Raw genomic sequence first — 13992 nt, forward strand, 5'->3', positions numbered from 1 at the left:
CACAATTTACTATTGATGGAGATGATATGTACTAATTGTTTTCTGTTATTAAGATAAGATCTAAACTAGTCTTTATTGGTAATTCCCATCAGATGAAGTTTTCCACAAAGAATATTATGATCAACAGTATCGAATGCCTTTTGCAAATCTTTCATTATCATTCCAGTAAATAAGCCTTTGGAATTATTCAGTCTGATATGATCTAACAAATGTATGAGACAAGTATCAGTTGAATGTGAACTTCTTAAACCAGATTGGTATTCATACAATATATTATTTTTAACAAGATATGATTCTAATTGATTATATACAGCTCTTTCTATTTTCTTAGAGATGATACTTAATATACTAACAGGCCTATAATTGTCCACTTCAAGTGTACTATTTTTCTTATATAATGGTTTCACCCTGGCAAGTTTTAAATCACCCGGGACAAAATTTTCTCTGATGGACATGTTTATTATGAAAGCAACAGGTAATTTAAAAAAGCTAGCTCCATCTTTTAAAAATCTTGCAGGTATTCCATCCAGACCTGTACTTTTACAAACATTTAAACTGCAAAGTTCTTTAAATACAAAATTTTCAGACACAGTATTTAAAAATAATGTTTTACTATGTGAGTAAGAATTGGAGTAAATCTATTTAATAATAGTGGAATCAAGAGTAAATAAATTCTTGCCAGTTGGCAGTTTTTCTACAAGTTTGGCTGCAACAGTTGTAAAAACTTCATTAAAATGATTTGCAACAGATACTGACTCGTGTGAATTCTCACCACAATTTTTGTATTAGATTTCTGTTGATTTTTATATCCAAGGGATTTTAAATTCTGCTAAAGCTTTTTGGGATAAAATTTGTTTTCTTCAACTTTATTAGAAAAATATTCAAATTTAGCTTTTCTGAAGGTGTGTAAACTTCTTTATAAAACAATGTTGTCTTTGTCCTCTAGGAATATTGTTAATTCTAAATGGATAAATTTTGTGAAAGAAACACTTACTAATCTTGGCATGTCAGAATATTTTCATTTACAGAAGGTAGATAATATTAATCACTTTAAAATATTGTGAAGCTTAGACTACAATATCAATTTTTACAAGATTGGCATAGTACTATTGATACATCCTCTAAGTGTTTAGTGTATCGTACATATTACAACACTCATTGTTTTGAAAAATATCTAGATGTACTTCCTTTTGACATAGGCAAATATTTATGTAAATTTAGAACAATGAATCACCTATTACCAATTGAAAAAGGCAGACATTTGGCAATTGATCATAATAATAGGCTCTGGTCCTTATGTCCGTGTCAAGCTATTGGTGATGAATTTCACTACTTATTTGAATGTTCTTACTTTAATGACATAAGACTTAAATCTCTTCTTCCCAGGATTTATATTTATCCCAATATTTTTAAACTTGACAGATTAATGAATAGTTGTGACAAAAAATTCTACTAAAATTATCTTTATTTTGCAAAAACATTATGTTAAAATTTAAATAATTAATACTTCTCATTCTCCGTCCTATTTGTTACAATGTAAAATACATGTTTTATTGAATTCAATACTTGAATTGAACAATATGATCTCCTTTTTTGTTTATTTAGCTAGTCATAATTGTATTCTTATATTGTGATATTTGTGATTTTTGACTGTTATTTTTCTGTATGTTTGTTGTTATAACCAGTTGCATATTATATGCCTTGGTTCAATAAAAACTGAAACTGAAACTGATTTGTCTCTGAACATTATTTTTGATTTCACTAAAAATTAAAAAAAATATTAAAATCTTCATTGCAGCCATTTTTCTTGAATTTATATAGGTATAAATCTCTTTGTTTAATCAGTTCAAAAGTTTCAGAAGACATCCAAGGTTCAGAAGATTGTTTAAGTTTGATTTGTTTAATAGGAGCGACATGGTTTAAAATTTCCATAAAAATCTCTTTAAAGGCCAAACAGGCTGTGTTCACATCATTTGCTAAATAACAAGCATCCCAGTTAGTACTGGTAAGTTTATACACAAACATGTCTTTGCTATAATTCTTTAAAGATCTAATTTTAACAATATTATGCTTGTTTGAAGTTATTTTCACATATTTCCCTGTACAAAAAGTAAGAAAATGGTCGCTAACTACAATAGGAATAGTTCCTGATTGGAAAAATTTAATCTTGATGGTTGCAAAGAACATGATCTAACAAACTACAAGTTGTATCTGTAATACGTGTTGGTTCAGAAATAATCTGAAGAATATTACAATAATATTTGAAAGAAGAACTTGTTTTTTGTTTAAAACATATATTAAAATCTCCTTGAATTATAGTTTCACAGTCAGTTCTCAATTTTGATAAAATCAATTCAAAATTATTCAAAAAATCAGTTTGTTTTGGGGGTCTATACACAGTTCCGACAATGAATGGCTTTGTCCTTGCAAGAAGTAGTTCAAAGAATAAAAATTCATCGGAAGTTTCATTGAGATCTTGCCTTACAGAAAAGGCCAAATCATTTCGAATATATGCACAGACTCAACCACCATTTCTATGTCTATCTTTACGTAAGACAATATAATTATCAATATTTATTTCACCATCACTAACTGTGTCATCTAACCAAGTTTCTGTCATAGAAAAAACAGTAGGATTACATTTTTGTACAATATATTTGACTTCTGACATCTTAGGTAAAAGAGATCTACAATTCATATGGATAAAATGCAAACCCTTCCGTAAAAAAACATTGAAAATGGTCAGTATTTGCGTGTGACTGTAGAGTATTTGTAAAATAATTTGTTTCACTAAAATCTTCATTATTATTAAGAATCCTGTGATATCTTTATTTTATTTTACGAGTATAATATATCGTCACTTATTCTCCTGTTTAATGTATTTTTTTTCTGTGTTTCGGTTGTTACATGTTTACAATTTTGTAGTTTATGTCATATAATTTAATGTTATGAACCATGGCGGTATTGAACAAATCTGAAAAATCTTGAAATCTTATTTAATATATACTTGTATACACAACATTGTAATAATGATTGTTTGGCAATATTGATCTGAGACATTTGAACATTCAATGACCTTTTGTCGGTATACTGTATGATACAACGGTAAACGTATAACGTACCCGCATATCACTTGACTTACTAGCCTCGGTGACAAGGTGTAAGACATGCAGTTAGTGGTTGGTTCGGATCATATGATTTTTCTCATGTTTTTCTTGTATGATCTTTTGTTATATTTTGCAAAACTTGACAACTATGTTCTTACATGCGAATCACTCATTGTACGACTTTACATAAAAATTAATGAAATGAAAAAGCTGTTCCACTCTATTCATATAAATGATGAAATTGAATTAAAAATGCTAGAAATGAAACACATACTTTATCAACTCGTGTTTCAATATAATTGACAAAAATTAAAAATCAATTTATGAAAACTACAAAAAAAGTTTGTTCAAGATGGGAACTTGTAAATTTCGTAGTTAAAATTCCGTCGTTCTTTCCACTAGGCTATCGAACAATATTTTTGAAGAATGAAAGTATCGATATCTATATATAGTATAGTGACAAATCACTGAAAATAACGAAACACGTCCTGAAAATTAATGAGTCTCATGCCAATATTGCCAACAAACACCATATTAAAAATATTTATCTTCTTGTATGTATTTTCATTAGAACTAAAGTAAGTTACTTTTGTCTCTGATCTGATCTCGAGTCATACATATAATTATATCTATTTTCTTGTGTTATTCCTTTTGGTTTTGACTTCAATGTTCCCTTGTTCTCCTGCTGGAGCTTATTTAGCGATAAGCGTTTGCAATCAGTATCAGCACATGTATATGCATACTTAAAGGATGACCGGACTCTTTTTCTTGTTGGCCGTATAACTTAATAACTTGAAAATTTCATCTTGAAGATGCTGTAAAGGTCCTTATGGAAAATGTCCATGTTTAGTGTTTCGGGGCCAATATTCATTTTGCGGGCCGATTATCACCTTCCGGTCCTACTCTACCGTGTATTTATCTCTTTATAATACTGCACGTTTGTAACGTCGCTTTTCATTGGATAATCTTGACGTTTATATAGCTTTATATACACGGCTGCTGTCGATTTATGAAGAAATCGCGCTTTAATCCTCTAAAAATGCTGCTTGCTGTATTATAAATTCGTCATAAAGATTTCTGACATGTTATATGGCCGTATATAAACGGTTGTTTGCAATATAACCCTCGCCTAGCGGCTCGGGTTATATATACAAACAACCGTTTATATAGGGCCATATAACCTGTCAAGAATCTTTATAACTAATATCATACAACAACACTGAGATGAGTATACATTGTGTATATTCAGTAACGTGGGAATGTGAAAATAACGCAGGAATTGTGCAAAACTAACGCAGAATTGTGCAATTCTATTGCCGTAACGAACACAGCGGTTAGTAATGAATCAATCTTTTATTGTAAATCAAATTGTAAGAAATGAATTAGCACATACTGTTGCTGAGGCATATAGTTTTTTTCAAACTTCTTAAAACATTCACATGGTATTGTTTGTTTTTCAAGCTCATTCGTGCGAATGACGACCTGACTAGCGTATTGAAGGCGATTTTTGAGCGGTGTCGAAATGTTTTAAACACTAGTTAACGCATAAATTATGTTTTTGAATTTGATATTCGGTATACCTGAGGCATTTTCCAAACTACTCTTGTCATAATATACTGAAATAAGAATATAAACTGTGACCAATTTTACGAAGTAACGCCGATTTCGTGCATGACGCACCGAGCATGCTTGTTACCTCAAGTACCTGAATGATATTTTATATACTTGCTTGTACTATTTTATGATACTTGAAGTTGGCGAAAGTCTAAGGTATACCGAATGTCAAAACAATAAAGTTTTAAATGCGGTATTGTACTTATTTATACCGACGAAACTCAAAAGTCGCATCCGAAACTGTACCTGATATATGATATTTATGTCGCTTTCCCTTTCTCTGCAGTCACAATAAGCAAACCCCAGCAAAACTTGGCCAATCAATGGACATGCTTTGGAGTGCGGGTAACTAATACCTGCACTCCAGTTAACGCACTGTGCATGTATATGTTAACGATTTAACTCTGGCACATTTTCAACAGAAAGGTCCATACTAGCATTTCTTTTCCAAAGTATCATAACTATTGGTGGACATAATTATAAGATTTAGTTTTTAAGAATTGTATTCGTAGTACGCATTATTCCTAATACGCAATGGTTCATTTGCCGCACCAGAACCGAAGTAAAAGAAAAAGGAATATCAATTTTATCGAAATCGACTGATTATCTATCGCATTTTCATCTGTGTGTATTACCATGCCGGGATATTATTATCCAGGCACTCTTTGCCTATATTTCAAAATGTATAATATTCAACACAAATAACAGAGTTTCACTCTTTTAATAATCTTATCATAATTGCTAATATGTTGTTTAAACAACTAAAACTCGTATATTTCAATATGTTGTACATTGTTCATATTTCACATCATCATAACAATGCCTGTATTATGTCTAGGTGAACCAACTTCTGACACTGGAATACATGCTACCTCCCAGTTCTCTGACAGAACTTCCGAGAGAACTCATGGTTTGTCCAATTCTCTGTACACCACAGCCGACAGCGTCTGACACCATACTCTGAAAAACTCTGAAATGGAGAACAAGTGAGGACATTATATTTTATAAGCTTTATTGACAGTATTAACTAGTTTATGTATGCCAATACCACTAAAAATTGCTTTTGCAATTTAAGGTAAAATTAAACGGATTAGTTCCAATTATTTTTATGCCACTGCTTCCAAATGCCTATTTGAAAGCATAAAGTTGGAACTAAAAAACAAAACAAAACAAAAGCAACAAAAACAAACAGCAACAACAAACAGACAAACCAACAACAACAAAAACCGGATATAATTATTTGAGCCGTTCCATGACAAAACCAACATAGTGTGTTTGCGCCCAGCATGGGTCCAGACCAGCCTGTGCATCCGCGCAGTCTGATCAGGATCCATGCTGTTCGCTATCAGTTTCTCTATTTGTAATATGGTTTGTAAGCGAACAACATGGATCCTGATCAGACTGCGCGGATGCGCAAGCTGGTCTTGATCCATGCTTGGCGCAAACACACTATGTTGGCCTGGATCCATGCTGGTCCCAAGAGCATTATGTTGGTTTTGTCATGGCGCGGCTCATTTTACCTTGGATCTCTTAGAGACAGCATTAGCATGACTTCCTCTCTCCCCATCAAACCATTATAGGCGGCGCCATTTGTTTGTAAGAAATCACAGAATGTCTGTCCATTAACTGTTTCTAGATAAAAGAAAATATAACAAATGTAAGAATGCCGGCAGGAGGCGGCTTAAGTAATTACTTAAATCATAAAGTGATTAAGATCGTAAGCTTCAAACCACTTATCTCTCACCGCTGTGAGTTCGAATTCTGACAGCGACTTTGGATTCTTTCATGTGAGGAAGCTACTCAGCTAGCTTACGGAACGTTGGATCTTTCTTCACCAGTATAGCTGGAACGTCACAATATTACTGTGTCGGCGTGCCGTAAAACCGAATTAAACAAACAGACAGAAAACATGAAGTTTTAGTGATCGACTGTTTGGCTCTTATCTCCCATGAAATCATAGGAGTAAGTACATGTATACTTTAGTGTCTCTTTCCCCAGTTAATCAGTCAGCAATTTATGATTTACGATTTTGCTGCATCAGCAGCATGTGTTGCGTATTTTAATTAATATTAATTTATAATTAGTAAGTATTTTTATTTTCTTACTAGACGTGTCGGTCATGCATCTAATAATTATGTTAAAGTGATAGTTAATCATATAGTTATTTGGTAATCATAAAGAAATAAGACATGTGAGAGAGGTAATTGTGGGACATAAGATCATCGTTGAATCATTTACTGTTAGTTCCCTTACATTGCGTTAACAGAAGTGTAATATTGGCATAACTGTATTTGATTGTTTGGAAAGAAATGCAAGTACTTATACAATGAAAGTACATTAAAATATGATTTTATGTTCAATTTGACGAGAAAAAAAAGCTATTGGCCCGGTTTCATATAACGGCCAGAACGACATTACATTAAGACTATTTTGCCTTTTTTGCCAATCAGTTTGGGAAGAGTAAAGGGAATTTTGCAGAAAATTCAGATCAAAATTAGAAAATTACGTTTTTTTATAAACAATTTACATTTTCTCTTGATTATATTCAACTTATTGTTAAAAGTTTGAAAAAACCTTTAAAGTTTTTGTTTTTGTAAAAGACAAATTTAGCATTTTATATATAAAAGGCCCCTTTGTTATATACCAAATGGTTTTTTAATTTGGTTTCTAATTTTAGAAAAACCAGGCCTTTCCGGCTTTTTTGGGTTTCCAAATAAACTTCATTTTAATTAAAAAGGGGGAAAAAGGGAATTTTAAAAGTTTAAAATTTGTACTCAAATCTGATTAAATAAATTTAAATAGTACAAGGGGGTTTTTTAATTATTTAAACATTTTATTTTTTAGCTTCTAGGTATCACATCACTAAAAATCAATATTAGTTGAATAGATAACAGCGAACACGTGTTTTTCGTAGTTTACATTGTTTACAAAAAATATCGTATGTATAATGTGCTTACGAAATCATCAAAAGTCTCGTAATTGTCATCAATCTTAGTGCAGAAGTGTTTACTAATTCTATTCGTGTAACCTTCATCACCACACCCGAACCTTCTTTCCAAACAGTCATAGAATGAACACTGACCCCAACTTGCCAGTTGTAGACATTCTTCTGTTATATCTGTAATACAGAAAAAGCGTAACGATTTCCTCAGTGACTAGTAATTTAATTATATAAATTGAAAATTTTTAAATAAACAACCCCTTGTACTTTACTACAAATGTATTTTGTTTCAATAAAGCATCATTTCGTATTTGAAAATTATACCTTTTTTATTAGAATGTTGAAATGACATTTTTCATCATCCGCTGTAATAGAGGTATATTCTGTTACACTTTGGATTGACAAATAATTTTGTGCATTTCTAGAAGTTGTAATTAATGTTATTTATGAAATCCACGGCCTGTAGAGATAAGTGGCATCACTGTCATGTCTAATTTATTATACATTGTATTTTGTTCTAGTTTTGTAACCAATTTAGCCATGCTCTTTGAAGGCCTTTTCAAGTGAATTGTTTTCCAAATGTAAATTGTTTGATAAAGGACACCATTTAGAAAAATTCATGGGCGCTACATTAGTGCTCTTGGATATTTACTGTGTAAATGTTTATAAATTTTGTAGAATTAAATGCTATTGTTACTAAAACGTGCTTATTGACATTGGCTAAATAAAAGGTTTCACACTTGTATTTATTGTTCTATGCACAATTCTTTGAAAGCCTAGTTAAACAGTGTTTTTTAGACAATTTTTGAAAGACAACAAAGAAATTTTCAAAAAGGTACGTTTGAAATATATAGTTCTTTTTATTATTCGGTGTCATCTTAGAAGACTAAAAAGTAATAATCTTCCCAGGTGTCCTATACATGTACTATTTGATACCATGAGAACACAGTATTTACGCGAATTAAAATATGTTCCAAACAGTATACTTTGAAAGTCTTTACTTTAAAATATATAATGTATTATACCTTATGATAAAGGCATGTATATATTAAATGGGAGATTGTTGCAGTAAATGAAAATACATGTAAGTCATATAAAAGTTTGAATCTCTCGTTCATAAAGTTATATATGTATATATGCTAATGATGTACAAATGATATACATGCACCATTTGTCAATTAAATACAATTTTATTTCTTTGATATATCATTCGACAGCATTTTTTTCCTAATCTTTCATCATTGAATTCAAGGTATTTAAATGCGGTATTACAAAGGTAGATTTTAAAAGTATTATGACGGCCGTTTTTTGGAATGCTGTTACTGTTTTGTGAAACTGATTTATATTCCCAATGTGTAACAGTATTTCTGTAAATCATTTAGCATATTTTGCAGTGCTACGGGATCTTGTTCAAACAGCACTGCATCGTCAAGAAAACGTTTGAAATCTTCTATTACAAAGATGCCATTTTCTGTTTTTATATTTGATATGACATCATTAACGAATAATGAAAACATCAAACCGGAACTTGGATAGGTTTGCTTTAGAATCGAACCACCCAGATGTTCTATTTTATATCGCACATAATATTTGACCACAGAATATATTGCTTTTAATGATGTAGTTATTATGAACTTTTCTTGTTCGAATAAATTTTTGCAATTCTGTTAACTCAATAATAAACAAAAATAACTTGTTGTTTTCACTAAACGTCTTCGCAAGTATTGAAAAGAATATGAATATATGACTACAGATTTTTTTGGAATTCAGACTGTGCGTCATTCACTTTGTTTATTCCTGCCAATTTGTTTAACTTACTTAGTACAAACATGTGAGTAAATCTATATCATAACATTGCTTAACCCCTTTAGCAATTAGGATCGTTTATGTCTAACCATTTATTGGTGATTTCAAACTTTTACCCCAAAATCTTGGATTATCCGCATCGTTTAACATTTTATTTAATAATTTTAGTAGATATGGAGATACATGAGATCTGGAGTCTGGATTTTTCTTTAAGGAGAAAACAGCTAATCTCAAATCTACTCCTGTGATACCATTGTCGAGAAAATCGTAAAGTTCATTTGGTGTATTAAAGTTTTGTTTGCTGTTTGGTGAACAAGATCCCAATCAACCAGTCAATTCTTTTTTTTTAAATTTTGCATTTGTGCTATATTTCTAAAAAATATTTTCATACAATTGTAAAGACAACTTTTTATTACATTCTTTTCGGTGATTTATAGAAATACATAAGTGAAATAAAAACTGATAATTCACTGTTTGAAACAGTGAAATTATCAATTCGATAATTTTCACTTTATTGAATTTATGCCCGTTACGTTGTTTCAGTTGTTTTATTATTATTTGGCGCGTTTTACATTTAGTATGAGGTTAAAATGTCTTTTTAAACGTTTACTTGCATATAACAAAAAGAAAATTTGTTAAGTTTAGTGTAAGATCGAATTATTTTTCATCTCGTGAACACCAAAAGTTCATATTACACTCGTGGCTGCTCCATTCTTGAAATATACCTTTGGGTGCTTACTCGATGAAATATATCCCGATCTTACACTTAATTAAACAAATATCTTCTTAACATTCTGTTTTTACCAATAGTTTACCAACAGGTATCAAAATAATTAAAAAAAATCATTTCGCTTTTATCATCATACATGTATTATAAACACAAAATATTATTTACATTAATAGTATGGTTTTAAAGAAATACATGTATATTGATTTTGAAATGTAGTGAATAAGCATTTAACTAATAATAATAACCGAGTACAAAAATATACGCTTATTAGCAGGAGTGGTATCTATTTATAAATATTACATGTGTATAATTATGTAACTTTGGTTGACATTAAACAACTTTATCTTTATCACGCAAAATTATTTATCTCCACATTTTATACATACAACAGTTAGAAAAGTGGTCTGATCTTATTTGACCTTTAAGGAACGACCTTGCATCACCCAGATAACCGTAAAATGAAAAGAATAAAACTGGATCACGAAGGCAGATTTTATATTGATCAAAGTACAGACGGAAATTGCTCAACGTTTTTGATGTATCTCTCCGTTGTTCTGTAAAGAGCGACACTCGTATTTGTGTCACGTAAGTTTAGTCTCCATGATGGATCCAGTATCTCCTTGTTTTGTTTAATCATATTTGAGCTGCGCCATGACAAAACCAACATAATGGGTTTGCGACCAGCATCGATCCAGACCAGCCTGCGCATCCGCGCAGTCTGATCAGGATCCATGCTGTTCGCTATCAGTTTCTCTACATGTTATAAAGTTTGTAAGCAAACCCATTGTGTTGGTTTTGTCATGGCATGTTACAGTTTACAATATTTGCAACGATTTTTAGATATTCTTACAAAACAGGATTTGAATGGAGGATAACCTCTAAAAGACTTTTATCTACTAGTTGTAAAAAATACGATATAGAATGTCGAATCATTTTCATTTTATAAGCTATGAACCTCTTTACTTCTCCAGTTTAGGTTGCTAAACTTAGAAAAAATGAAAGTATCGTTTTAATGAAAGATTTGAAAAGAATTAAAGAAAATTTGGTTTACTGCCTGCTTTTTTAAAGGTATATATGAATAAGCTATATATCCGACTTTGATATTAATGGTTTAAATAATTTGATACTAATGGGTAAGGCAACATAAAAAGGTGTATAATCAAAGTTGAATGTCCGATAACCAACTATCGAACACATGATGTGGGGTCATGGCTAAACGTATCAGCGTAACACCATGTTCGAAATCTAGTGCAATTCGTTACAATACAAAATGTGTGGCCGTTTTTTATCAGCTAAACATGCTACCTAGATACTATCCTGTAACATAATCATCAATTAAGTTTTAGCTTTGCTTTGTTTATGGGTTCCCTTGTACTTGTAATTACATGATGTACACGACCTTGATGCATGTAATAAATTACCAGTTAAAAATTGTGCTACTTAACATTTTTACATCTATTTCGGATACGCAAGACAAGTTATATTATTTCAAAGATCAAACTTACATTTATTCAATAAGAACACTGCAGTATTCAACCCGACAGTGATGTCCTTTTTCGCAAAATTGAATAAGTTGTAAGCATTAATAGCACGAAGATGGTGTGTAACTTGCAAACACCCATATCTATTTGTGTTAATACATGTATATTGTCTAATGATGAGAGTCAATTTCATCTTAATTGAAATATTGTTCTTTGACAGTTATTAATATAAAAAGAAATTGATTAAGTTTGATGAAAAATAAGCTCAACATCACTACAGTAGTTAAAAGAAAAATAGTAAATAAATATATTCTAAAATCGAATCACTTGCCCAACAGCCAAATAATGGATTTGGATTATCCAAATAATGTCTCTAACGAACGAATTTTATTTCAAATAATTAGAGAAAAAAGAAATACCTTCTTCAGGAGTTAGAGCACTTTCAGCTGCTTCAGCGTCATCAGTTAGCCATCCCCATATCGACCCAGCAGACGCCTGAAACAGCACACTGAACACTACTAGTACGACAAACACTTTCATCCTGCTTCCTTACTCAACAACAAAATCTAAATAAAGTGTCATACCCGCACAATATGTTATCAATATAACCATCAAGTGTTGTCTGTCCATAATCTAGTTCAAATAATATTTGATAAAACAAGTTGGCAATTGTACATTTACAACACTGATGTATGTTTATCTACACGTAACAATTAACCGAACCCTAATTTTTCAGTAATGAATGGTAAAAAAGTTTATCATCTTATTTATGTAAATATATTTACACTTTCTAAAAATGAAACGTATGTGATTTCAATGACTTTTGTATTTTTTGTTGGTCACATATAGGGTATTTACAATTTTCTTCATGAAAACGTAACTTTTGACCCAATTATAGAAACAAACACACAAAAATATAAATTATTCACAAATGTAAAGTTGGCGTTTTCAGCCACCTTCATTATTTTTGTTCGCAGCAATTATGTTTGTTTATTTTTTTTCTTATATTTTTGTCATAACTAATAAACAAAATTTTAAGAATTTGATCAATTTATAAACAAACTTATTTCACCCTGACTAGGCCCTATCACGTGTATTTGACTGCCACGACAAATTTTACTCATGATTCTTTTAGGGTGAGGCACATTTCTTGTACCCGGCTTATGTCAGTACATATCTCCTACACTATTCACTTTAAAATAAAATTTAAGTATTTCGTTGCAATTTAGTGACAAATACTTAATTCTTCTTGAGTTTAAACATATTAATGCGGGTCTCTTCAAATTACCGTATATAAATCACTTTCTAGTTTGTATCGATCTTCAAATTACCGTTTATAAATCACTTTCTAGTTTGTATCGATCTTCAAATTACCGTATTTAAATCACTTTCTAGTTTGTATCGATCTTCAAATAACCGTATATAAATCACTTTCTAGTATGTATCGATCTTCAAATAACCTATATACTAGTAAATCACTTTCTAGTTTGTATCAATTTAATTGGCAGCACTGCTGTAATATAAAGCTGTAGTCTTGACAAGAGTAGGGTTTGAACATCCGGTTGTATGGTTGCACCCCATTTTTTCCTTAAGAAATATACATTACTTTTAGTATACACTTGTTTTTACATTTGCCTGAGCTCAAAGTTTCAAAGAATGAATTTGAATTCTTCTTTATTGATATTAAACCAGATTTTTTTGATAATCAGTATTTTTACTGTTATTAAACCAAGAAAACACTACTTGGAACTATTCGTTTTTTACTTACTTCATACCTATTTGAACCTGGTATATTTTAACCAACGATTACAAATGTTTTATTTAAAAATATTAAACTCTATGAATGATTTTACAAATCCAATTTTTCAGAAATTCCGTTTTGTTCTTAAAAAGGAAAATCTCTTTAGATTATTTCAGGAAACATTTCAACAAGTCTTTCCTTCCGCATTAGAAATTATTTTCCCTTATGCATTCTATTCTAATAATGCTATTGAATTTCAAAATGAAACTTAAATCCAATATGGAATATATGTGAATCGAATTTGCTATATTGCAGAAAAGAAAATATGTTACTGTACACATACGTTTATGATAGTATTACAAAATTGTGGATCAAATACACCTTTTGGTGCACTACCGCTATTTTTGATTTTTTTAAAAAACATGCGTCTTAATCGGTATAACACGATTAAGACTGCAATAAATAGCATTTGTCTGCACGAAGGCAGACTTTAAACTGGATTTTGCCATTCATGAAATTTGCATAAAACAGCAGATTGTACTTGGTCTTCAGAAATGTAGCACATTCAAGGT

At 30.9% G+C, this 13992-nt stretch overlaps 1 protein-coding gene and 1 long non-coding RNA gene across 2 annotated transcripts; both read right to left on the reverse strand.

The window, feature by feature from the left end:
- Positions 1 to 5447: 5447 nt before the first annotated feature.
- LOC132715238 (uncharacterized) lies at positions 5448 to 6530 on the reverse strand. Its single transcript, XR_009623658.1, has 2 exons — positions 6242 to 6530; positions 5448 to 5691 (listed from the first exon to the last, which is right to left on the reverse strand). It is a non-coding gene; the product is annotated as an uncharacterized LOC132715238 (long non-coding RNA).
- Positions 6531 to 7645: 1115 nt separating this feature from the next.
- LOC132715236 (uncharacterized) lies at positions 7646 to 12272 on the reverse strand. Its single transcript, XM_060698227.1, has 2 exons — positions 12099 to 12272; positions 7646 to 7839 (listed from the first exon to the last, which is right to left on the reverse strand). The coding sequence occupies exons 1-2, from the start codon at positions 12217 to 12219 to the stop codon at positions 7646 to 7648; spliced, it is 315 nt and encodes a 104-aa protein (XP_060554210.1). The 5' UTR covers positions 12220 to 12272.
- Between the last annotated feature and the right edge of the window lie 1720 nt (positions 12273 to 13992).

This window comes from Ruditapes philippinarum, unplaced genomic scaffold (genome assembly GCF_026571515.1).
Source record: "Ruditapes philippinarum isolate M1 unplaced genomic scaffold, ASM2657151v2 ctg5095_1_1_1_1, whole genome shotgun sequence".
NCBI lineage: Eukaryota > Metazoa > Mollusca > Bivalvia > Venerida > Veneridae > Ruditapes > Ruditapes philippinarum.